This window comes from Lepidochelys olivacea, assembly GCF_965140295.1.
Source record: "Lepidochelys olivacea isolate rLepOli2 genome assembly, chromosome: 1".
NCBI lineage: Eukaryota > Metazoa > Chordata > Testudines > Cheloniidae > Lepidochelys > Lepidochelys olivacea.
The window spans coordinates 283,586,814-283,613,449 of record NC_140411.1 but is presented as its reverse complement, the minus strand read 5'-3'; the positions used below and the strand labels follow the sequence as shown (position 1 = coordinate 283,613,449).

General features: G+C 40.0%; 1 protein-coding gene across 1 annotated transcript in view; it reads left to right on the top strand.

Annotated features, from left to right (window-relative positions):
• ZDHHC17 (zDHHC palmitoyltransferase 17) overlaps positions 1–26,636 on the top strand; it is a 128,071-nt gene that overhangs the window by 60,379 nt on the left and 41,056 nt on the right. Inside the window, exons 7-10 of the mRNA XM_084635334.1 lie at positions 398–560; positions 12,003–12,128; positions 15,005–15,147; positions 23,240–23,342. Coding sequence (XP_084491460.1) covers positions 398–560; positions 12,003–12,128; positions 15,005–15,147; positions 23,240–23,342 — 535 coding nt within the window. The remainder of the gene's footprint in view (positions 1–397; positions 561–12,002; positions 12,129–15,004; positions 15,148–23,239; positions 23,343–26,636) is intronic.

Genomic DNA, 26,636 nt, shown 5'->3' with positions numbered 1-26,636 from the left:
ACGAGAGAAGTTTTGTACCCTCATTGCTATGCATCAAATACGTAGACATTTGCATGGTATTATATATTTGTAATGATACTGTCACTTTTCTGTGATACATGGGAAAACAAGAATTTATGTGAAAATATGTGCTCTGCTACCATCTAGAAGAAGCTTTGTTACACTTATTAACTAATTTATAGCCCTGTGCAGATTCCATTGGATTCAAAAGTAGTTTTATAATTTATTTCAGTGGAAGCAGAATTGGCCATTAGTACTTAACACTATAAAAAAGGGGTATTCTGATTAATATTGTCTGAGTTGATGCACTAAGATGCTTAAGTAAATCAAACCCATAAACAAAGTGCATTGTGATTTTTAATTCTTTGTAGATCTAACCAAGCTTTTATTTTTCTAGTGTGGATCCAACTCGATTGCTGCTTACTTTTAATGTTTCCATTAATCTTGGGGACAAATATCACAAAAATACAGCACTACATTGGGCTGTGCTAGCAGGAAATACTACAGTAATTAGTCTTCTACTAGAAGCTGGAGCTAATGTTGATGCCCAAAATATCAAGGTAAACATTTTAATCTTTTATTATAAGTGATGTACAGTAATATTATTACTAGAAGTTAGATAATTGCTAGGAGGTGATGTGGGGTCATGATGATACTGAGGAAACTGTGCAACTATATTGTTTAAATTTGGGACCCATTTTTCAGCAAGAGTGGCCCATATCCTCTAATTCTGCATCTGCAAAAATACGTTTGTGACTATGTGTATCTGCAAAAACACATAAGCACTCAAAGATGTGCACATCAGTTTTTGTGGGAGCATATGCTTCTGAGTATAAAATTGAAAGAGTGTGACTGAAAATTTAATCTTGCTAAAAGTTTTGGGGTGATTTGAGGTGTGGGATGTTTGCTGCTTTCTGGAAAGAGGACAGAAGCTCCAATTTTCCATCGTCTCACAAGGCAGTCAGAATGTTCCATAACTACAGAATATTGGTTAAAGGAATATAATTGTCTCATTTTTCTCCCATGTGACTAAGTTTTGCTTGATGGTAGGGATGGGGTGGAGTCATTAGGGAGCCAGTTACAGTTCTGTGGTTTAGCATTAGAACCGCCAAGTAGCTGCTCCAAGTTATGCCACTGGCACAAAGGCACTATGTCTACACTGCAGTAAAAGACCCGTGGCACAGCCATGGCTGGCCCGAGTCAGCTGGTTCGGGCTGCAGGGCTATAAAACTGTGATGTAGATGTTTGGGCTCAGACTGGAGCTTGAGCTCCGAGACTCCCTGGAGGGGGGTGGGTCTCAGAGCCCAGGCTCCAGCCTGAGCCTGAACGTCTACACTGCTATTTTTAGTCCCCCAACCTGAGCTGTGCAAGCCAGAGTCAGCTAACCTGGGCTCTGTGGCACCCGTTTTTTATTGCAGTGTACCCTAAGGGATCAATAGATAATTGGAATAGTGGAGCTGCAACACCTCAGCCATTTACCAGCACACCATGTGTGCTAGAGTTGTGGCAGCTGGCATAAAAACAGGCTCCACTGCTTGTGCGTGCCAGAGGTGTGTTCATCTCCACAAGGGGGATTCTCCAGTGGCCATTTTTAGCTTGAATCCTGGGTGGCACAATAAGGATGGACAGACTGGAGAACCCAGCCCGATATTTGCAATTATTACATACTGCATGTGGTATAGGTCAGTTAATTTGTTCTGTGGGTTCACTCGAGGTGATAAAGGCATTTGTCTTATGTTGTCTTATGTTGTCAGCCGCAGAGACAATCAACTTATGAACTTTAAGTAATATACATATTTTATATGAATTCACACAGTATTGTTAAGGGTATCCATTTTCTTGGCCAGTGTAGGTCAGACCCGCAAGCAAGTGCAATATAAGTTTACAGCAATTGAAGCTATGTTGTTGCATTCTAGACGGTCACAAATCTTGGTATTCTTGAATGAAAATTCATCACAAAGTCTACTTTGCTTTTTCCATGCTTTGAACCAAAGTGGCTAGCCTCACACATTTGCTTGCATGACTATGCTGTAATACTCTACTAGTTACCTGTATAGTTAACCATGGATGAATTATATTTTCAGCCTCAACTCTTACAAGCCCAAACATGTGGCTACTTTCTGTGGCATCTCTTCAACTATTAATTATAAAATGACCATATATGCAGTGTATATGTAATATTATATATAATAAATCACTTCACCTAAAAATATTGCTTTTCATAAAGGGATATCCTTTAGTCTGGAACAGCATATTGTATCGTCTCCTCGGTTATTGGCAGGCAGCAGCAGTCAGACAGAAAATAGGCTTTTAACCTGCTGGATCATGGTATGTTCTCCACAGACATTCTTTCTCTATCACAGGTGCTTACTCCCTAGTCTATGATTTTCAAAGTCAAATATAGAAAGGAACTACAAATGGATAGAAGAAAATATGTAACCACTGATCTAAAAAGCTGGATAAACTATTGTGTAATAAAATAGCCAGATAGATCTTATTTATTAGAAAGAATAAGCTAATTGTGGTCATGAAAACAAATGATCATGACTCTTATTGCACACTTGATTCACTAATGTGAAGTTCTGTGGTCTTTGTAGTCAGTGTGGGTAGATACTGAACAGACGCAGCAGCTGTCCAAGTCTTGCAGCAAAAGCTCCTATTCTGTGTTACTTAATAAAATAATAGACTGAGAGAGACCATGTACATATCTCATGTACAGAAGTATCTCCTTTTTCTACCTAGGACAAACCCATAACTGTGACCTAATTAATTTTAATAGAAATTGGACAAGGAACCTTTTTTTGTCATAAATAGTCCTTATTAGTACATTATAGAACTAATCAGGCAATTTGAGTTTTGGAAATGATAGCTCCATTTTGTGACTCCTGCAAAATACAAACAGTCTTGAAGCGTAAATATTCAACTTTAATACTCACTCTAGGTATAAAGCTGGGGGTGTTTTGTTTTTTGTTTTTTTTGCGGGGGCTGGGGGGGATAGGAGAAAGGAGGGAAATAGGCATGGGCATGTCCTGATTTAAATGAAGATTTTAGTAAACTCTCAGAGTAAATGTAAGCTCTGGCCTTTGAACAACTTTTTCTTGCAAGAGCACTATAAAAGGAAATTTGCAGGAAAGGGCCAGCAGTTTATCCCCCTTCAGGCTGGGAAAACAATTCCAGAAAAATGCTTTCAAGGGTAAGAAAAACTGAGATCTTCTTGATTGCCTAATCTAGTGTGACAGAACTTTCTCAGGGGAAAGTTAGAACTCCAGATAAGTATAATAGATTTAAGGGAGTTATAAATGCAGTCTGTTCTGTAAAGGTGTGTGAGTAAAGGATCACAACTACATGTCGAGTGTAAAGACAGACAGTAATAAATATTGAACCCCAAGAGTGCTTGTAGCAACTTCTTACCTAGTGTCCCCTTGTAAGAATAATAACATTTGTATGTAATGTTGTACACATTGGGAATAATACTCTTAATATGCTTCCATGTGACAAATCATCAGACTCAATAATTTTCAGAGTTAGATTTTATGAGAGTCTCTCTAACTTTACTAGCTTGGTCCTAAGTGCTATCTTTCTGTAAGCTTTGGTAGTTCCTATAAAAGGGACATGGTTTTCAGGAGTAGAATTATAGAAGATCTCTGCTGATTAGATATAAATATGCATACCAAATCCATGGCAATTCTGTAACCACTAATAGTGGCTCAGGCTCTGTCTTAAGTTAATTTCTTATTTTATTGTGCATGAGAGTTAGAGGGAGAGGTGGGGCTCAAATACTTCGATAGCCACTAGCTGAAAAACTAAGCCTACTAGTAAATATCAGAGATGGGAGGGGAAGAATCTATCATCAAAGTCCAGGGTCTACCGTCCCAGTTAGATTCCCAAACCTGTGCACTTGGAAGTGGGTAACTATTGAAATTTTGCCATGTTGCTGTCTCTAAAGAGGTGGAGACTTTTTTGTCTTTCGTAGCAATCTTTGGTAATAGGTGTCAGATAAATGTGAAGTGCCTTCCCTTTATGGCAGGTGAAGAGGTTTGTCTCTTCATCCATTTTCCTCAGCTGTTGAAAGGTCTGGGTGAGCTTCTTTTACCCTCGGAGAATTTTGAGGAAGGCTAAAAAGTCTCTGCTATTCCGGATCTGGATACATTCTTCCCACCTCTGCTACTGTGCTCATAGCATGCTATTGTGCTCTTCCTCCTTGTGGCCGAATGGTTATGCTTGCTGCTCAGAAAAGGGACCAATGTGACTATATATAACGGACTGGGAGAGAACTTGCAGAGGCCCTAATGCCACCTTTGGCAGCATGACTGTGTCCTACTCTGGGCCCTCCCAGAGATGAACTGCCAAGTGGCTATAAGTGAAACCAAGAATAAGCTGTGATCCCTAGAAAAATCAGTAATGTACATTCAGATCTAGCAGTTGCTCTACAGTGGCTTTTGTCAACTTGCATTTTCAAGGTTATCTTTGCAAGGAAAAGGTTAGACCTTTTTGTCTAGAACTTGTCAGAAAATGTTGAAAAAACAAGATTTTGATTATTTTTCATATATTTTTTCCATCAGCTTTATTGGTTAAAACACGAAATCTGAGATTCTTCTTTGCATGTGTATCAGTTTGGATCCCTCCATAGGTGCACATTTGCTTCATGGGTGCAAGATCATTCTTTTGAATAGCACTGTCCATTAGGGCTGCACATGTACCGTGTGCTGCCTCATCCTGCTATGTGAGATCATAAAGGGCAGGTAGCCACAACCCGCCCCCTGATCACCTGTGACAGTGGAACAGAAACTAGCAAGTGTCCAACCTGCTACTTTTCTTAGAAGCATTAAAACCATTTCTTTCATTATGTTTGTGAAGAAAACATCTTCACAATCCTTTCATTCGCTGTACCACAAAAAAAGAAAAAAAAATGGAAGAAAAGTTAATACAGACCCCTCTGTACAGTGGGGCAAGGCACTTCGCACCATCCACCATGCCTCACGGCAGACTGCAAACCTTCAGGATTTAAACCCTGCCCGTACTATGACAGACTGATCCCTATTAAGGACGTACACGGTGGATGATAGGATAGAGTCACATCCTGGACAGGTGCTCTATGGGCAAATGCTTTTGGTCCAGGACCCACAAATCCAGGGATGCCTGACTCAAGCAACATGTGCTAGAGCAGTCCATATTGGACCTGGATGTGATGGTCACTACTAGACAAGCCAGAATTGGCCGATTCTCCCACAAGCACAATTAGACCCCAAGGTCACGCACTGGAAAGAAGGTAAAAAGAAGCACGAGTGGAGCTGGCATCAATTAATTCAACACCAGCTATGTCAACATAGACAAAGCCCTCAGCCCTGGAAATCTCAGCACCAAAAGCCTTAGTATTGACAGCCTTGGCATTGACAGCTATAGCACCTGCATCCCAGGCAGTTAAGCAAGCACCTGTGCCTGTATGTAAGGACAACATTCACTCATAGAGGCCAATTATAGCTCATATGTGAAGGGAAGTTCTGGAAGACAGACACACAACATCACTGTTCAAATAGTGTGTCTGATTCCTCAGTCAGACTGGAAGCAGCACAGGGAATGAGACCTTTGTGGCTGACCTCTGCACCAGAATCTGTGAAGGGGAGCCTAGCATGAGTGCGAGATACCCACTGGAGGAATTTGGATCATGTTTAGAGGTGTTTCCTGTACTGGAACCGGTCCTGATACTATATCTCTCTACAGCACTGACATTTAAAGAGGAGATAAATTCCTTCTTGTGGGCATCAAGTGGAGATCCCTCTCCTCTGCCTTAAGAATGCAACTCCCAAAGAGAGTACTGGGGTGTGAGGTGGCACTGATCTGGCCAGCACCCATATGGTATACCATCCTGGTCATACTGGAATTGTTGGGGACTGCTGTCTCTCATGTCAAGGAACAGATTTTCCCTCCCATATGTCCAGGAAAAGGAGATCCCATTCCCTGGTGGCCTCATTAGCCAGGCCACCCACATCAGAACTTGATGTGAGCCCCAAGGGTCAGCAATGACGGAGGGATCACAACAACTCCCATCTTCACACAAGATGTCATCTTCCTCATTGGACAAGGTGGTGACACCAGCCACAGCCTTCAAATAAATTGTCTTCAAAGCTTTTCAAGGCTTCCTGTCCTGCATTATGGAGGCCTGAGATATTGAGACTACATTTCTACATTGGTGAGAAGTCTCACAGACTCTTTGATTTGATGAAGGGATACTGGAACCAGTCAAAGGATTACACTACTCTTGCTCTCACTTCAGAAAAATGGAGGAGGAATATTAGATGTCACCAAAGAGCTTTGAACATTTTTATGCTAATCCATACTCAGGGTCCCCGATTGTTTCAACAGCACTGGAAAAAATCGAAGTCCACAAAAGTCACACCCAAGGACAAAGATCCGAAAAGCTGGATGGACCACTCCCCCCCACCCCGCCTTTTTTTTTTTTTTTTTTGAACAAGGCATATTCATCAGCTTTACTCTACCTCCAGGTGGCAAATTACCAAGCCCCGTTTACTAAATACAATTTTCTCACTTGGGAGAGGGTCCTTCCCTTCCTATCTAAAATCTTGTAAGAGAACGGGGTGAGTTAAAGGAAAAAATTAAGAAGGGCCAAATGTTTGAGAGACCATCACTACACGTGGCCATGGACACATGTGACAGAACCCCCGGTCAATGGGAATTGAGCATTTCAGACAGAAAGTGGACAACACGCCACTCCCTCAAGAACTTCATGGGCAGCACTACAGTCCTTCAGAATTATATGCTACTCCTTATAGGAAGTCTTACGAATACCAGCCCTGGCAGAGGACTCCATCATACTCAGAGAGTTGTCAGCCAAAGTATCCACAAGAAAGAAGGTAATGTTCTCTAGAAAGTGCCCATCTTCCACCTTCTCTACTAACCTGGCTTCCTCTCAGAGGCAGCAAATTTGACAGGAGAATCGAGTCATTCTGGATTCAATCATGTACATAATGCCACTTGCCAGGCTTCACCTGTGGCCACCCTAGCTCTGTCTGTTCACTGTTGAGACACCAGCTGAACAAGAATATTTTGGTTCCTTCTCATGTCATCACAGAACTGAGGTGGTGGAAGAAAACCAAGAATGTTTTTAGTGAGAGGATTCCATTCTCTTCTACTTCCCCAGCAAGAACTTTAATATTGATATATCAGTCGTGGTTGGGAAACCCATCTGTACCATCTACAAATTCAGGGGACCTGTTCTTCAGAAGACATAGGTCTCCACATTGTAGGAGAAAGAGAGCCTGGAGCACTGGGCTTGGTGAAAGATCTGAGGCCTGAACCATAGTCAGCAAAGTTAGGCCATGAACCAAAGTCAGGCCATGTATTAAAGCAGATCCTTATAAGTTTACTGTCTGATACATGACCTTGGCAAAGGTATTGTTAGTGTTGCTAAAATACAAGTATTCCTAAGAAGCAACAAATACTGGGTATGTGTATAAACACACTCCAAAAGATTAGCCCAGGTACCTCGCGACTTGACACCAGATAAGAGGGTTTGACAGAAATGATGAATAGGGATGTTTTGCCTGGGACATCTGTAAGCAAGGTACAACGGGAGGTAACAAGTGGATGTTATGAAACATGTAAGGGGGTACATAAGTTGTTTGTCTTAGTCTCTAAATGTTGGGGTACCTTGCCTTAACCCTTTGTGTGGCCTTGGGGACAGTAGAGACTCCTGCTGCTGACTGAACTGCTCCTTACCACAGGGCACTCACATTTTAGTGTACCTGTAACCGTGGAGCCAGGGTGCTGGGACTGTGCCTTAAGGGCAATAAACCTTGCCAAGTGCCTTTGTCACTGAACCATGCCTGGAGTTATTTCTGAATAACATCAGGGTTTGCTGAGTTAGCAAGCCGCATTCTATGCTGGTGTTAGTAACACTGGAGTTCCACAAATAGAAACACTGAGCAGCTGTAACAGCTCAAAGCACTATGTCAGCAAGCAAGGAGGTGTATGCTTGTCTCCTCTCTTTCTAGGGGCCATCAAGTTCTGGACATGGTACCACTGAAATGGGTTACCCCAACGGGTATGTCTACACTGCAAATAGACACCTGTGGCTGGTCCATGGCAGCCAATTTGAGCTTGCTGGGCTTGGCTGGTGGGGCTGTTTCATTGCAGTGTTGACTTCCGTGTTTCCGCAGCAGCCTAAGTTCTGGGACCCTCCCACCTTGCAGTTGTCCTAGAGTCTGGGCTCCAGCCTGAGCCTGGAAGTCTAAATTACAATGAAACAGTTCCGCAGCCTGAGCACTGGCCAACCACGAGTTTTTCATTGCAGTGTAGGCATACCCAATGGCTCTATACCTCCTGCAAATGAGCAGCGACCTGACAGACTTCTGGAACAAATAGTCTATTGCTAATCATGAGTGGTCCCTGTGGAGATCCATCATAAAGCATATACCCATCATTAGAGGTTTCCATAATAGATCTTTGTGCCACGCGGGACAACACTAAATATCAGAATTTCTGCTCCAGAGGCTTTGAAATGCAAGGGAAGTGAGAAAGGGTTGCAGCTGCTTCTCCCTTGATGCCCTTGTCTGGGAGCAAAAACAGGCACACGCTCATGCATGGTTTCAGCAGATACTGCTATTTTATAGAATCCAGTCTCACACACAAGGCACGTACATGCCTACATGAGGATCCACACTGACCACACCATCTCAAAGAACAACAGTTACTGTAAAATAAATAACTGTTCTCTCTCTTTTACATTTATAGGTTTCCCTTATTGAGTTTGAGGAGGCCTGGTCACAAAAATCTGGCTTTCTATTATAGGAACGTTTTCAAAATAAAAGTTTGTTTTAGAAATGTAGGTTTAAATTAAGTTGATGCTGTCCATAATAGAAGAAAATTGCCCCATCTTGTTCCCAGTTTTTCAGTTGACTAATGCTTCAACTTTAGATTTTCCTGCCTTTTTAATCATAGCTAGTTATCCTTAAATCAGATTTTGATTTTTTTTCAGACGTTTGTCAATTCTGAACTGTTGATGTGGAACAGATGGTGATCTGGACATATCCATAACCCTGTCTAGTAAAGTTCTTTCCTCAGAGAGCTTGGAATTGACTGAAAATGTAGTATAGCTAAAGTATTTCTTGTATTTCAAGTATTTCTTGAATCCTCTGGATGGAAAACCCATCTTATTTCCTGATTTGTTAGAGACTGAAATGTTACAAGTGAGCTCAAGCTTTTGGAAAAGTTTGCAGTCAGCTCCAGGCACTAAAAATGTTAGTAAATGACATCACACTACCCTTTAAGCTTTTTTGAGGGAGTTGACCCAGGTCAGAACCAGTTATCCAAGTAAGGCAATGGTTTTCTTTTGAACAGAAAGACTACCTCCAGGATTTTGGTTAATGATCAAGAGACAGTAGGGAGAAAAATCAGTGCTCTCTACTGAAATAGAAAAGCTTCTAGAGTGAATCTAGTCAGCTTGATATTTAGAAACATGGAGACACACATCTTGGAGATCTGATGACACTAGGCAGTATACTGGGTTGATGATATAGCATCAATTTGCCATTTCTAATTTAATTAATATGGGGTTGTCTGTTTCAACTCTTTTTTGAACAATAAAAATAAGAAGATAAATAACTCTTCCTGGTGGTAAGATCATATTCTTTTCCTTTGAGGATTGGATTGGAAAGGAGATAGAATGACTTTCATTACTGAGAGAAAGGACTGAATCTTAGGCAGTAACCCCATGTTATAATGATTCTCTCACAGTTATCCAGTATTTTTACCCATAATTTATTGAACGGACTGAGGTAGTCTCATAGATGAGGCAAGTATTTTGTCTATTAAAACAAATCAGTGGAAATCTTATTTGAGTACTTGTAATGTCTTCCATTTCCAAAGGAAGAATGAAAGTAATAATTATGCTATTAAATCATGAATTTCTAAAATAAGGAGAGCATTTACTGAAAGAGGAATTAACTGACTCTACCAGTGAATCTTAGAGTGGATCCTTGATGTGTTTTCTTGGTATGAGGTTTCAGTCATATCTTTTAAAGGCTTGACTGTGAATGTCCCGTTAACGTGCCCTTAGACTATTGTTTTCTGATCATTAAGATCACACATGATGGATCACATCAAGCTAAATAGTTATTACTTACTGGCACAGAGATAAGTGTATTGATAGACCAGAATTGATTTCCCTGATGTAGGTTATAAATATTAAAATGTATTTAATAAATCAGTTATGCCTCCATATTAATAAAAGGAATACACTAAAATGGCCAGTTGATTAGAAGGATAGTCAAAGGATTTCTTTAAAGCTCCTGCAGTCTTTTTATCTAAGCAGTCACTAGGTGTCACATGGCCCTCTAGTAGAAGGGATGATCAGCTGGAAATGGGGCAACCGCAGGATTTACTTAGGAGAACAACTCCTAGAGGGGATTACTTGTCCACAGGTAATCTTTATAATTTGGATATGTAAAATGACACCAAAAACTTAGTGTCTCAGGGTTTTCCAGAGATTAGTGATCCAAGAAACCAATAGATCTGTGAGTAGACAGGGTATTCACTGTGGTTGATCCCCAGAATTTTCTGTTTCCTCAGAGGGTTGAGCTAGCTTAACCTATATTTTAATACTCTGGTTGAGTAACAATGAGAATAAAGATAACTTTTGGTGTAAGTTTCTGATGGACTAGGCTGGCTCAACACTCATATATAGGACGTGGAAGGAAACTCCCCAGAGGAGCCACAAAAATGCACTTCAGGGTTTCCATAATGTACTACTTAATCCCTTAATGGAGACTCAGGATGAGACTTTCAAAGGCTCAAATGGAAGTTAGGTGCCCAACTCCCACTAGCATTCAATGGTAGTTAGGTGACTGTCCTATGTGGCTTTGAAAGGCTCCTCTTCAGTTGCTAGTACACTGTGCCCTTTCTGGGTAACTTCAGTTTCTGGTACCTGTCTCATTTTTTTTTAGGCATGGCCGAGTGATGGAGGATTCAGCTATTTTTCAAGCCTCCATGAATGCTTTGTTTAGGAGGGGAGTTAACTCCAGTAGAAGAGAGGAGGAGTCAAATGCGAAACTGGAGCTGGAGGTACCTACAATTGGTTGTCTCTTGCCTCCGCTATAACATCTGACCCTAGTCATGAATTTTCACTTAGCTCTTTTTCTTGGAGTAGAAAACAGATGTCAATCTCTGTGGATGGAAATCCATTTAGTCCGTGCGCTCGCTTGCTCTCTCACTCTCTCTAACTCCCCTCCTGAGTGTGCAATGAGAGAGAAACTAGGACAATGTCATTGCTGCCTTGGGACCCTTCAAGATAAGTGAAGAACCTGGCACAAGCCAAGCATAAGGACCTCATAATGGTAGGATAAACTGGATGCCAGCAATCCATATACTTCCTGTCCTTCTCCATTTTCTTCCTAGGACCACAAAGGCTGGGGCTGACCTAGTAACATTAAATTGTGAGAAACTTTTCTCATAGAAAACATTTTGTAGTACTAGTGACTTCTAGTGATGATGTCTTCCTTGAGGTAAAGAAGTAACCGAGGAGTAATCATATACAGTGGAGAGTTTCCATGATCCAGTGGGCAACAAATGCTTATGTTTTTGGTTTAGTTTCTGCTGCCTGTCAATAGTTTGGGGGGGCGGGAACACAGATAAGGAGACTGAGTGTTCAGGACATTTAAACACAGATTTGTTTTGCCAGAGGATCCCTAAAGGCAATAGTTGTTGTCGCATTTGAGACATAGAAATTATGTCATGAGCATGGATTTAGCATTGTGCTCATCACTCACGCAGTTATAAGGGAAGTGAAAAGAAAAAGACTGGAGGGAATGAACAGTCTATTTGGTGTCAAAGTAAGCATCAGAGTGAAATAATACCAGAATATTATTTAATGTCTTTTCAATATGATGATAATTTTATGTGGGTGATTTTCTATTTTAAAAGTAAAACTGTTCTGAATACTTTCTATTTTTAAATTAAATTTCTCCCATTTTTCAAACTCCTGGCAGGGAGAATCACCGCTTGATTTGGCAAAACAGAGAAAAAATGTTTGGATGATCAACCACTTACAGGAGGCAAGACAGGCAAAGGGATACGACAGTCCATCATTTCTCAGAAAGCTAAAGGCTGATAAGGTGAGAAGAAACCTCACATTTTTCATTATGTAAAACCATATTTTTGGCATATTCCTCCCTTTTCAAAAAAGGTGCTTCAATACTACAGTGGCTGGCATGGCACGAGAGCTCGTGTAGATAGATATTAACAAGAACTTTTTCCCATGTTTCAGTTCTGGGATTATCTCATATCGTCGTCTTATATACATCTTCTATATCAATGCCATAGCAGCCTTGTAGTTTTTTCCAAGGGTCAACGGCAATGTTATTGCATTGACTGAGCAGCAGGGAGAGTGCCTTCGGAGCAATGCGGTATGCTTCCTGCGGAGAGCCAAGATACTTTGACAAATCTGATTCTCAATCACCCTCAGATAATAGAAGTTTCAGGCTATTTCCTAAACTTTGCTCTCCTGTATAACTGCTGGTGAGTGTTGTATGACAAAGTGAAGGAACACAGAGGCTGACTGCGACAGTATAATGGTGGCATATGAAGCTACCTAGTTTTCAAAGGCTTTTTATTTGATTGTAAGATAGAATCCTAATTGGAATATTTAACCTTAGCAGTGGTATTAGATTGATGGATAAGCAATTCACCTGTCAGCCTTAAAAATAAGCAGCTCAATTTAACAAAAACATACATTTTCTACAAAAATGAACTGCTTTTAAAAATTGTTTGTAGTGCACTGGCGTGGTGGGCTAATGACATTTTAATCTTTTGTTACCCAGGGAATGACAATTTAGAACCTAGGCTTATTTTCGAACTCTGTGCACAGGAAGAATATTGGACCTGAGCTGAGTGGTGTTTACTGACTTAAAATCTTACAGAGGAAGAATGGATGGAATACATTGTAGGATCTTTGAGGAGGAGTGGGAAATGGAGGTGTCTAGGAGAGAGATCTGTCAGTCTCTGTAATAAATAGCTATCTATATAAAATATATACAGGGGATTTCCATCTAGAATTAATTTTCATCTGTTAGCGAGATGGCTGTGATGCCAGATATTCTCTAAATGCGGCACATGAGGCTTGAAATTATTGTTTCTTGGTTCGAAGATAGTGTATCTTGGTAATGAAAACCTTAGTTACAGTCTTTGAGAAAATCTTTTCTCCGGCATTTTTAAGTTAACACTTGTAAATACTTAAATTGTTAGTCTTTATTCATATTGTGGTAGTGCCTAGAGGCCCCAATTAAGGATTGGTATACCAGTCAGTAATTGAGTCCCCTCTGTGCTTGGCAGTATAGACACACACGACTAAAAGATGGCCCCTGTCCCAAAATGCTTACAGTCTAACTATATGAGATCAAAGTTACATGAATATTAGGTAAGCAATTTTACTTTTTGTAAGCTTCATAGCATTTACTATGTAATATATAGTAATTGCATAATTCTGCTGATTGCTTGATAACTTGAATGTAGCCTGTATTCTGACCTAACTGCGTATTTAAATTGTAATTGGCTATTAGTTACCGCCTACACTTCGCTTATATGTCAGATCATCAAGAGTTACCATGAAAGTAGTGTTCTTGTGTGATATTTGTGCACCAAAATGAACCACTTTCATCTTTTTATTTTGTTTTTACACATTAGTTGTTACTTTTCTCGTCATATATACTAAACTCAGAGTTATATGGCCTCTTGTAGATAGTGTGGCTAACTCCCTTTTTGAGTTATTGAGCATGTCACCTGTGCTTCATGTCACTGTCTAGTACAATGCAGAGAGTTGTTTCCACCCATCTCTACTGGGGTATCTTTATGTAATTTCAGTGTACTGGCTCTGCGCTATTGGGATAACCGAAATAAAAGGTTTGCTTTAAACTGTGGCTATTGTCACAGAGACAAAAGTGAAAAAGGTGATTATGTAAACGTAGAACTTTCTCATCCCACAAACCTGCTTCCTATGTGTTAGATTAGCCTACTGACAGCAATAAGTTTCTACTATTCTTCTGTCCTGCTAGGATAGCAGAGCCCCTATGGTGCTGATAGTGAGCTGGATTTTGTTCCCACTTGGGCATGATCAGTATAATTGTTAACTGAATTCCAATTGGAGAATATTTACCTCAAGATGTATAGAGCTATACATCTCAATAGCTCCTGTGCTACACGTAAAATATATTTTAGTTGGGTAAAGGTTACTGGAGATAATGTGCTAGTCAGAAAGAACATAACTTGACTTTATATCCCAGAGTGAGTTTGCAACTATGGCATGTATAAAATCTTTTTAGTTCTAATCTTAGCACTTTTTTGATCTGAAGGTGATTGAGACACAAATGTGGAACATCACGGTACTATTTTTAGCCATTTTCCACTCCACTTTACTATAGTTGCTTTTACCCCTTATTTATCAATCTACTCTTAACTAGATTTCCATATGCAATGCTGCAAATGATTTTACAATCTTCCATGTTTTAAATAAATTACTTTCTTAATTTGTCTCTAACTTCCAACCTAATTGCATTATGGCTTTTATGTTTGTTTTTCTTAGTGTGTAAAACATAGTTGCCAATTTGAACGACTCAGGTATCTACAGAGGTCAACCGTGTTACTTGATTTGCTCAAAAATTATGAATTCTGAATTTGGTCTTTAACTAGTCTAATTGAATATAAAGCATTTTACACATGAAAATTGTTTGACTAATCACTGATGCTAGAAGAGAAATCAAGACATCTTTTAGTAGGAAACCTCTAGTTTCCATTTAGGAAAGAAATGGCTTGCATAGTATGAGCAGGCTTAAAAGAAGAAAAATACATTTAGAAAAAGCAGCTTTTTTCCCCCTTCCCATACTAAGGCTCTTAGACTTAAATGAGTTATGACTGTTTTAGTTAGATTGTTAAAGAACTGTAAAGAAGAAACTAAAAGAACTGTAAATTGCTTACTGAAATATTTGTTTCTGTGCAGGAATTTCGTCAGAAGGTGATGCTAGGAACTCCATTCCTAGTTATTTGGCTGGTTGGGTTTATAGCAGACCTAGATGTTGATTCGTGGCTCATTAAAGGGCTAATGTATGGTGGTGTATGGGCTATGGTACAGTTTCTTTCAAAGTAAGTATTTTATCAGGCAACTTTTTCAATCTAGTACACCCAGACAAATGTTTAAAATATGTCTTGTTCATTTACTTAATAAAAGTTGTATTAGATTTCTTTGACAGATCTATATGCATCTTTTGGATATATAGCATTCTTTGCAAGAACTTCTGTTTTATCACTGTTACATTTCAGAAAAAGGTCTGTGAGATTTGGCTCTCTAATGCTGTGTCATCTCAGAAATGTAGCCTTTGAATTAATTTTAGATGAAAGGCACTGAGCTAATAAGGCTAGGAGCAGAGAAACATTCAGTCTCCAGAGGGAGGGTACTGAATGTCTGTTAAACCATTGGTGTAAACTGTGAAGGGAACAGTCAAGAGGAAAGTTATTAGAGAGGGATAGGGGAAGCAAGGTAGAATTGTAAATAGGTTAATAATTAATTACTGTTCAGAATTAAAATTCTGAAACATTTTGAAAGTCATTCAGAAACTCATACAAAGTGGAATATAACATCAGGAATTATTGCTGTGGCCAGAAGAGATGACTGTCAAACAGAAAGTTAGTTAAATCTGTTGTTTTAAATCTGTCATCCAGTCATTAAAATAATTATGTTCTATGTTTTGAATAATGACTGTAAATATCAATATCCTCTGAGGCTCTCCAGAGGACTTGCAAAGTATGTGGACTGTTTGACCCTTAATTTACTTCTCAGTACTATACATTATATTCTTTGAGTAGCCTCTGAATATTCCCACATGTGAGCTTGGTGCTCCCTGGCACTGAGTGACCCAGTGTCCTCTGTGTCCACTTTCTTCTTCCTCTTTTGCCCCATGTGGAGGATTTCAAAGGTATAAAACTGTCCCTCAGTTCCTCCTTAACTGCCAAAAGAGGTAGTGAGTTTGGGTCACATGCAGTGTCCTCGCTTCTTTTGTCAGTGGTTTTCTTTTGCCCTTTCAGGGCTGTTTTAGTTAAATTATCACTATGGGTTTCTTTATTTAAAAGAAGAAATGGTATCTGTTTGCACAGGTGTCATCTAGAACTATGTGGACCACAAGGGCTGCCTCACACATCCCTACTGCTAAAAGAGATTCCTCAGGCCTGGTCTGCTAAGTCTGGCAATGTGCTAACCTAAGTGGCTCTGTGTCTGGCTTACATATTATCCAACTCCTCAGTCTTAATTGGTTGGCAGTCATTTCCAAGGTTCTTAAACCATGAACAAGGCACCAAGATCCCCAGATTCCTCCAGGTTGATCTAATTCAGTGCTGTGGTCTCAGTCCCTTAGATATGGCTCTGGCTGGATTGGCATAATTCGGTATGAAGGTTCTGGCACCGTCACAGTACCAGAGTCCACGTGGAAATCTGGACTTGTCTGCCTAATTTGGTGCCGAAGTCTTGGCACTGGCACCAAAATTTTGGCACCATAGACTAGAGAACAAGGAGTGGTTCAGAGCATACTGTATGTGGCACTCAGATCTCTGGATCCATCTCGGTCGACTGAGTCCAGCATGCTGGACTCTGGTGAACTTCTCAGTGAAGTGATCCAGTACCAGTACAAGTGACATCAGTCCTCAGCAGGGCTGGCCCAAGATATTTTTCCTCTCAGGATAGTAAATGTTTTCGGTGCCCCCTGAGAAGCTTAGGAGGAGGAAAAAAAAAACCAGGCGTAGTGATGAGGTGCCTCCAAAAGTTGGCATCCAGGGCAACCATCCTGCTTGCCCTCCCCGAAAATCTACCTGGTCTTTGGATCCATTTAGGTTGACTGAGTCTGGTGTTGAGGTTTCAGCACGATTGACTCTGATAAGCCACTTGCCTGAAATGGTTTGATATATGGTATAAGTGGCAACAAGTCCCTGATTTCACAAGTTTCTAGACTTTGATCCACAGACACGTTTTGTAACAATGTAACTAGGTGATACTGCTATCCAGGCTATGTCTGTGCCTCCATACAACTGATAGCAAAGGTACTGCTTCTTATTCTACTTACACCTGACCCATTAATGTCTTGGTTCATAGAAAATGCAAAAGGTGAAAGTAGCACAAGCTTATTAGGGGATTCTCTTCTCACCTCCTTTACCTTTAGTGTGTTGTTTCCACATAGTGGACTGGCATGTTCTCCTTGTTTTTCAGTCTTTTTTCAAGGTTTGTGGACTCTCTAGGAGTTGTCTACACATCATGGTTCTGGAGTTGAAAGCTGGTTGCCTAGCCTGCAAGACTCTCTCCCTTTGCTCAAGACCAAAACTTTTTGCCAGAGAAAAACTATGTCCAGGCAGATTATTTAAACAGAATTTTTGTACAGCAGCACAAATGTCTTAGGTATAAATCTGGCAGTATTTGTTATACAAGGGGAGTAAGTCCCAACTAGATCTCATTATTACCAAGGACAACACCCATTATTTCCAGTTCTGCTTCAGGGTCAGCAAAGACCCAGTGACATTGGTAGACTCCCCTATCTTGGACTGGAGGTGCCAATCCCACAAGTGTGAATACACAGAGGCGACACTCTCAAAGAACAGCAGTTACTGGTAAGTAACCTCTCTTTTTAAAAACAAACTTAAATAACAGTAAGGATATGATCTGTTGTTGTTTGCAGTGTTACTGTAGCCATGTTGGTCCCAAGATATTAGAGAGACAAGAGTGTGAGTTAGGTAATATCTTTTATTGGACCAACTTCTGTTGGTGAGACAAGCTTGTCTCTTAATAAAAGATATTGCCTCACCCACCTTGTCTTTCTAGTGAGAATATGAGACAAACTGAGAAGAAAAGCAAGATAATGCATGGATAACAGTTGACTAGAAGAGAAACGTAATTGTGTAAATCCAAGATGTAGTACAAGTTTCTTTCTCCCATTCTGGGTAAAGGAGAGGTAATGAAGAATAGTCTCTTAGCTATTGGAGGGTGGGTATTAACTGCTGACAGAAATGTTTTGGTGATAAAGTGGTGGTCAGACAGCAATATAGTGGAACAGAAGCTGGGATTGTTCTTACTGGATGTCTTGGTAAACAGGTGAGTGAGCTTGCGGGAGTAGGCTGGTGGATATGTGAAAGAGTTAGGTTGAAAGGGTATGAGAATTGGTGATTGGGTTAAAGTTAAAACCAGGTGTATACCAAACTATTATTATTATTATTACATTTTTCTTTGCCTTTTTATATAATTATCAGTGGTTCTTCTATACTGTAAGAAGAAAAGTTAATGTGTTCTGTAATATTAATGCTGCCATACTATATGTTTCACAGGCACTTAAAATGATGGGAAATTGCAACTAGAATTAATTAATCCAAATAATTATAAGGGTTTTTTTTCTTTAGACTTATATTATTTTGTTAGTTTTCAGGTTAAATACAGATTTTATACACCAATTTTGTCTCAATACCACAGAGCAAACAGGTTACCAAATTAAAACAGAAAACTCTCAGTGTAAATTTTGGGTACGGAATACCTTTAAATTTGAAGTCCTTACGTTCTATTGATTCGTTATAATTGTAATATTATTAAATTAACCTCTTTGTATTTAGCTTCCTTGTTTGTTTTTTAAGGAAAGAATATTTTATTGGATGGCTACAATATAATATTACTGCTAGAATATTTATCTGATTCCTGTGGTGGTGATTTCTCTGTGTCTAGATAAACTTACATAGCATTATAAATTCTTAACCTAAAAACAAACTCCCAGATCAATCTGTAAGTATGTATTCAGGAAAGTTTAGCAAATGCATGTGTAGCTTGTTTTCCTAAGAAAGATGTTTGGAAGCCCTTTCAGTCTGCCCTGTAGATAGTTTGTAGGACACGTACTGTGCTAGATATATTTAGCATTCATATAATAATTACTTATGGAAAAAGTAGTTTTTACTTTTCACAGTTACCACTTCAGTAAGTTTCTGATTGTCTCCAAAGTTGCCTTTGAGAGTTATAGTGTTCCTCAGTCTAGTGTCTGTTTTATTTCTGTGTCAGAACTCTGATTGAAGCATGCTAATTTCAAGAGGAAAGCCTCAGAGCAGTTTACAAACTGATTATAAAGCACCCCAGAAGTAAATTTTTGAAAAAAACTAAAAGCTAATTTTCCTTTTAATCATAAAGCAAGATTCTTCTAAAGATGGGTGTCTCCACCAGAGAATCCCCTTGGTGTAAATGTGTGATGTAGATGAGGGCTAAGTTCCCTCTAAGCTGCGTGGCCGCTCAGCAATCTATCAAGTGCCACGCACTTCAGGTGCCCCTCCTGCCACTAGCGCACTGCTCCTGCCTCTGCGTTGCAGCCCCTGGCCAGCTGCTCACAGGAACCTCCCGCTTGCTTCGCAGAGTGGGGAAGTAGGAGGGGGGCACTGATGTCAGGGTGTCCCCCCGTCCTGTACCCCATCTCCACAGAGCTGGGGGACAGGACACAACAGGGCTCAGGAGTGGGACGGAGAGAGCTTGCTGGTAGCTGCTGCTGTGTCTGAACAAGCAGGCTTCAGCCTGGTGAGTGTCAATCTACTTAAAGGGGCAGCATATTTAAAGGGGCAAGCCTCTCTCTCACACACACTCACACAGAGTCTGTGTGTGTGTGTGTCTCTCTCTCTCTCTCATCTCCCAACACATACTGGTGGTGGTGGTGGTGGTACTTGTTGATACTGTTTTCAAAGCGTGCTTTTTTAGTTTTTTGACTGATCTGTGCATTTCATAATTTTTAGTTCTCTCTTATGCTTAAATTTAATTGTTTGAATAGTGAGTTATAAAATGCCTAACCTGTCCTGGCTGGAGTAATTATCCCCATAGTAACTTTTTAAAAATATATATTATATCTAGGTATTTTGTTTCTACTGGTGGCACACATCTGCACATTACCTCAATATAGTGCACATAACCAAATTCATTCTGCATGTGGATGGAAAAAAAATTAGAGGGAACATTGGATGAGGGTGACTATTTTATGTAGGTATGATGGAAGGCAGGATGTGGGAAGGTTGTTTAAGTTGTTCAGTGTTGTGGAGAGGAACCTTGAGGTGTGTCCTTGAATGGCCCGCTTCCCAGTGATTGACCTATTCTGTGACAGGTAGGCTCAATTTTTTTCATTAAAACGTAAGAATGGCCATACTGGGTCAGACCAAAGGTCCATCTAGCCCAGTATCCCGTCATCTGACAGTGGCCAATGCCAGGTGCCCCAGGGGGAATGAACAGAACAGGTAATTATCAAATGATCTATCCCGTCGCCCATTCCCAGCTTCTGGCAAACAGAGGCTAGGGATACCATTCCTGCCCATCCTGGCAAATAGCCATCGATGGACCTATCCTCCATGAATTTATCTAGTTCTTTTTTGAACCCTGTTATAGTCTTGGCCTTCACAATGTTCTCTGGCAAAGAGTTCCAAATGTTGACTGTGCATTGTGTGAAGAAATACTTCCTTTTATTTGTTTTAAGCCTACTGCATATTTATTTCATTTGGTGACCCCTAGTTCTTGTGGTATGAGAAGGAGTAAATAACACTTCCTTATTTACTTTCTCCACACCAGTCATGATTTTATAGACCTCTGTCATATCCCCCCTTAGTCATCTCTTTTTCCAAGCTGAAAAGTCCCAGTCTTATTAATCTCTCCTCATATGGAAGCTGTTTAATGCCCCTAATTATTTTTGTGCCCTTTTCTGAACCTTTTCCAATTCCGATGTATCTTTTTTGAGATGGGGCAACCACATCTGCATGCAGTATTCAAGATGTGGGCCTTCCATGCATTTATATAGAGGCAATATGATATTTTCTGTCTTACTATCTATCCCTTTCTTAATGATTCCCAATATTCTGTTAGCTTTTTTGACTGCCGCTGCACATTGAGAGGATGTTTTCAGAGAACTATTCACAATGACTCTGAGATCTCTTTCTTGAGTGGTAACAGCTAATTTAGACTCCATCATTTTATATGTATCGTTGAGATTGTTTTTAATGGTAAATGTTTTCATAGGTATTCTTAGCTGGAACTCAGGACAGCTCTTGAGAATTAGCTGGCTTATATGCAGTGTTTAAATTTCTTTTTGGCTTAATTGAAGAACTAGCTTCCTGTCATAGAAATAAGTGAATTAAATGAAATGGAAAACTGACTCTACTGTTTTCCTTCTGATAATGTTTCTGTGAAGAATCTCTGTCTGAAGCTGTAATGAGAGAAAAGCAAGAGATAGGAGAAAACAGGCATTTTTGTGGTAACTACAGACTGAGGAAAACAAGGCATATATATTTCCTTTTTTAGATCTTTTTTAAAAAGTATATTTTGTGTTGTATGGTTTTCTTGAACACTCTGACATTGGAATCTCTTGTGTAAATGTAATTCACAACTTCTGTCCATTCTCTTGGCTAGGAATTCACTTCAAACTCTATTAAAATAACCGCAATGTGAATATTGCTGAGTGAGCACTTTAGCAGTGATTTCTAACTGCTGTCAGCATGTGGCTTTAGAGTAAACATTTGTTAAGACTTCTCCATTTCATCAACAGTTCTAAAATGGTGTAATGTCAGTGGCATATGAAGTATTGTATTATAATCTAAGCATGTTATCCTACTAAAAATATTTTGAGTCACTGATTAAGGCAACATGACACTTGTGTGAGCAACTTTAAAATAATCAATTCAAAGATTTTTGTTGATTACACAGAAGACTGAATGCCTTTTCTTTGTTTTGTTGTTGTTGTTTCTGTGGTAAAAAGTGAAGAGCCTGATCACTGATTACACATGTAATTTATAAGATTCAGGTGGCTAACTGATAAGTCTCCAAATATAATTGTAAATGGGGAGTCATCATTGAGCGGGTATGTTTTCTAGTGGGGTCCCGTGGGAATCAGTTTTTGGCCTTATGTTGTTTAACATTTTTATCGGTGACTGGGACAAAAACATAAAATCATCACTGTTAAAGTTTGCAGGTAACACACAAATTGGAGGAGTGGTAAATAATGAGAACAGGTCATTGGTAAGATGGGCACAAGCAAACAATACATATTTTAATATGTCTAAATATGAATATATAAATAAAAAGTATAAAGATAAATATATGTCTCTAGAAACACAGAATACAGGCCATACTTGCATGATAGAGGACTCTATCCTTGGAAGCAGTGACTCTGAAAAAAAAATTAGGGGGTTGTGGTGGTTAATCAGCTGAACATGAGCTGACAGTGCGATTCTCTGGCCAAAAGGGCTAATACAGTCCTTGGATGCATAAACAGGAATCTCAAGTAGAAGCAGAGGTTATTTTACCTCTGTATTTGTCATTGGTGGAACCCTTGCTGGAATATTGTGTCCCGTTCTGGTGCCCACAATTCAAGGAGGATGTTGATATATTGGAGAGGGTTGAGAGAGTAGCCATGAGAATGATTAAAGGATTAGAAAACATGCCTTATAGTAGTAGACTCCAAGAGCTCTATCTATTTAGCTTAACAGCGAGAAGATTAAGAGGTGACTTGGCCATAGTCCATCAGTACCAACATGGGGAAAAATATTTGATAATGAGCTCTTGCATCTAGCAGATAAAGATATAGCACAATCCAGTGGCTGGAACTTCAGACTGGAAGTAAGGCATACATTTTAAACAGTGAGGAAAAGTTCTATGACCTCTGTTATGTACAAGGTCAGACTAAATGATCACAGTGGTCTCTTCAGGTCTTGGAATCCATTAATAGGAAATGATATGATGTCTATGAACATAGAGGAGAATGGGGTAATTGAGTCCAACTCAATGCAGATTGAGTCCAACCATTAATATCTTATTTTAGACTAGGTTTAAAATTGTTTTTTTAAGAGTTTATGTATTGACCTAGGGATAGCATAAAACGTTAACATTATGTTTGATTAAAGATTCATATCAGCCCCGCTTCCCTTGTGTCTTATATTACACCATAGTTACCCCTTTGACCATCTGAGGAGTGACATTAACTGACTCTCATCCATCCTTCTGCATCAGGGCATCTTGAAAAATGGGACTTCTACAGACTCTGAGGACCTCCAGAAGCAAAATCTTTTACTAACAGTATTGGGAGATCTAATTCTTATTTAATGTATTACATTAAAAGGAGGTTTTTCATGTGTACTGATACTGAATTTAAATTATGTATAAAAGAACATACTATATGATGACATCACTTCTGTTGTTTTACAGATCATTCTTTGATCACTCAATGCATAGTGCACTGCCTCTTGGAATATACCTGGCAACTAAATTCTGGATGTATGTGACATGGTTTTTCTGGTTTTGGAATGATATCCTTTTTCATTTTAGTGATTTGTATATGTTTAACGTCAGTGCTGAGTTCTAAATATGACCTCAAAAGTAAAGAATGAATAGTAATTTTAAAAATAACTACAACCGTTTAAAATTCTTAATGCTTAATTGGTTTTATTAAAATAGAACTTTACTATGCCATAGTAATCAAAACTCTTAATGGTTATTTTTGTACTGCTTTAAAATTACATTATTGCTTTATACCAGTAACAATGTTTTCCTCAAACCTTTTCCTTAAAAATGTCTATCCAAACTTTCTCTGTGTTTTTTTCATTTCTTTAGCAGAGAAATGCAAGTGGCTGTATAGACATGTCAAGGCCATATGTTGCCAAAAAGGTTATAATTACATGAACTCACCGTGACCTATAGTCTTTAAACTTCAGTAGCATATATGCTTTTCCTAGGATAAATAGATAACTTCATTTTCACTGTTCACTCATATTTATCACTTCTGGCATTTTTACTGGCAGTGCAGCCATAACTAGCTATTCCTAAGTAGTTTGCAAGTTCCATTTTATATGGACTTAAAAAATGTGTTAAATAAAATATTTCAAACAGCTTATGAAACTAAATAGAGTATATTCTACGAAAATAATTAGAATTGCTGGGATTTGACAACATCACATCTTTATAAATATTAGCCACTGGACAGAACATATAACTAGATCTGCCTAGACATAAACTTGCCATGTTCAGAAAGAAAGTAGAAATTGAGTCAGATTTCATCAAAAATTCAGTTTACCATATTAATTGAGTTAAATTTCTGTTCTACTTTCTCTGGGATCACACATTTTAATAATATTTTATCATTTGAACAAAGAATCAACCAACACATTGTATTAACTCCTGTTTAATTTTTACTTAATGTTCCTAGTTTTAAGTATTTTTAAGTGAATGTAATGCTTATGAAAGATATTGGCTCGACAATCCAATATCACTGCAGTCACTGATATACCTTTGATTACCACTGCTTTTTCATGATTAAAGAGTGATCTGTTACTCCTAGATACTATTTAAGCCCAACTTTGAAGTTAAAAAGTAGTGTTGCAAATTTTGTTTTTCTTTTTGGGTCTTTCATGTCTCTTAGGATGTAAACATACAAGTTTGAGTGCCACTGTGCCTAAAATCTTTGAGAATCTTGTTTAAAAAGTGTTGTCTAACATAATCAGTCAAAGATATATAACATTAAGTTCTTCTTTGATTGATGGTCCCTACTGGATTGCACTGAGGGTTTACACATCTAAACCACACATCTGGAGCTGGAGATTTGTTAAGTACTAGTGTCTGTTGGTCTGTGCATGTGCCCTTGGCTCCCTCATGGTTTCGTCCGAGGTGATAAAGGGCAAGGCAGGCAGACTGCGTCTCCAGTTCCTTCTCACCGCCTCATCGTCTGGGTTGGAACTATTAGTGTCCTCTTACATGTGACATACTTAAAAAATATACAGTTAATAATTTTACCATTTTTATTGTTTTTATAGTAATCTTTAGTAGTTTGATAGTTTTAGGAGCAGGATTGGGGCTCCTTTTTGGGGGTAGTTTTAGCAAGGAAGATCAATACTTCCTCTACTGCTTGAGAGAAGCCCACATTTCATCCAGGTGCAGTATCTGCCAGCCCTTTCCAAGTCATACCTGAGAATGCCAGACTCTCCGATATGGAAGCACCTCGTGGAAGTCACTATGAGACCTCATTCGGACCCTGGCCAAGCAACCTCCCTCTCCCCCCGATATATTGGTTTGAGGTTGCCAGGAGTGCACCTCTAATTACAAAGTCTGAGGCAGGCACCAACAGTGCCACCATTGTGGTCCCTGCGCCAGGGCCTAGTCAGGAGGTAAGGTTATAAGTCTTCCTCTAAGCCTAAGAAGGGAGAGACTCCTTCCATGAGTTCCAGTCATAGGGATGGAGTGCCCTAAAGCACGCAAACACAGAAAGAAGCCACATAAATTGATGGATCCACTGGTATCAAGTGGAACCAGCACACACATCAGCATCCCTCAGGGTCAGAGAATCATCCACTCTGGGTAAGACTGTTGCTCCAGTTCCAGGGACTTGACTCCGGGGAGGTTGGGAAAAGTGCCAGAGCTCCAATCAGGTTTGCCCTGGAGAGCCAAGGTCTCCACACCTTCTGGGGCCCTCTACTTCCAGGGAGATATTATCTCTGGCACCAGACATGCCATGTTTGAGGCATTGCTCGACCCCCCACTCTGACGGTGTGCACAATTCTGCCGATTCCACCAGTGAACCAGCCTCTGAGGGTATGTCTACACTATGGAATAAGGTCGAATTTATAGAAGTCGGTTTTTTAGAAATTGATTTTATATATTCGAGTGTGTGTGTCCCCACAGAAAATGCTCTAAGTGCATTAACTCGGCGGAGTGCTTCCACAGTACCGAGGCTAGAGTCGACTTCCGGAGCGTTGCACTGTGGATAGCTATCCCACAATTCCCGCAGTCTCCGCTGCCCATTGGAATTCTGGGTTGAGATCCCAATGCCTGATGGGGCTAAAACATTATTGCGGGTGGTTCTGGGTACATATCATCAGGCCCCCCTTTCCTCCCTCCCTCCGTGAAAGCAAGGGCAGACAATCGTTTCGCGCCTTTTTTCCTGAGTTACCTGTGCAGATGCCATAGCACGGCAAGCATGGAGCCCGCTCAGGTAACCGTCACCGTATGTCTCCTGGGTGCTGGCAGACTCGGTACGGCATTGCTACACAGTAGCAGCAACCCATTGCCTTCTGGCAGCAGACGGTGCAATACGACTGGTAGCCGTCCTCGTCATGTCCGAGGTGCTCCTGGCCACGTCGGCTGGGAGCGCCTGGGCAGACATGGGCGCAGGGACTAAATTTGGAGTGACTTGACCAGGTCATTCTCTTTAGTCCTGCAGTCAGTCCTCTTGAACCGTCTTATGGTGAGCAGGCAGGCGATACGGATTGCTAGCAGTCGTACTGTACCATCTTCTGCCAGGCAGGCAAGAGATGAGGATGGCTAGCAGTCGTATTGTACCATCTTCTGCCGGGCAGGCAAGAGATGAGGATGGCTAGCAGTCCTTCTGCACTGTCTGCTGCCAGCCAAAGATGTAAAAGATAGATGGAGTGGATCAAAACAAGAAATAGACCAGATTTGTTTTGTATTCATTTGCCGCCTCCCCCGTCTAGGGGACTCATTCCTCTGGGTCACACTGCAGTCACTCACAGAGAAGGTGCAGTGAGGTAAATCTAGCCATGTATCAATCAGAGGCCAGGCTAACCTCCTTGTTCCAATAAGAACAATAACTTAG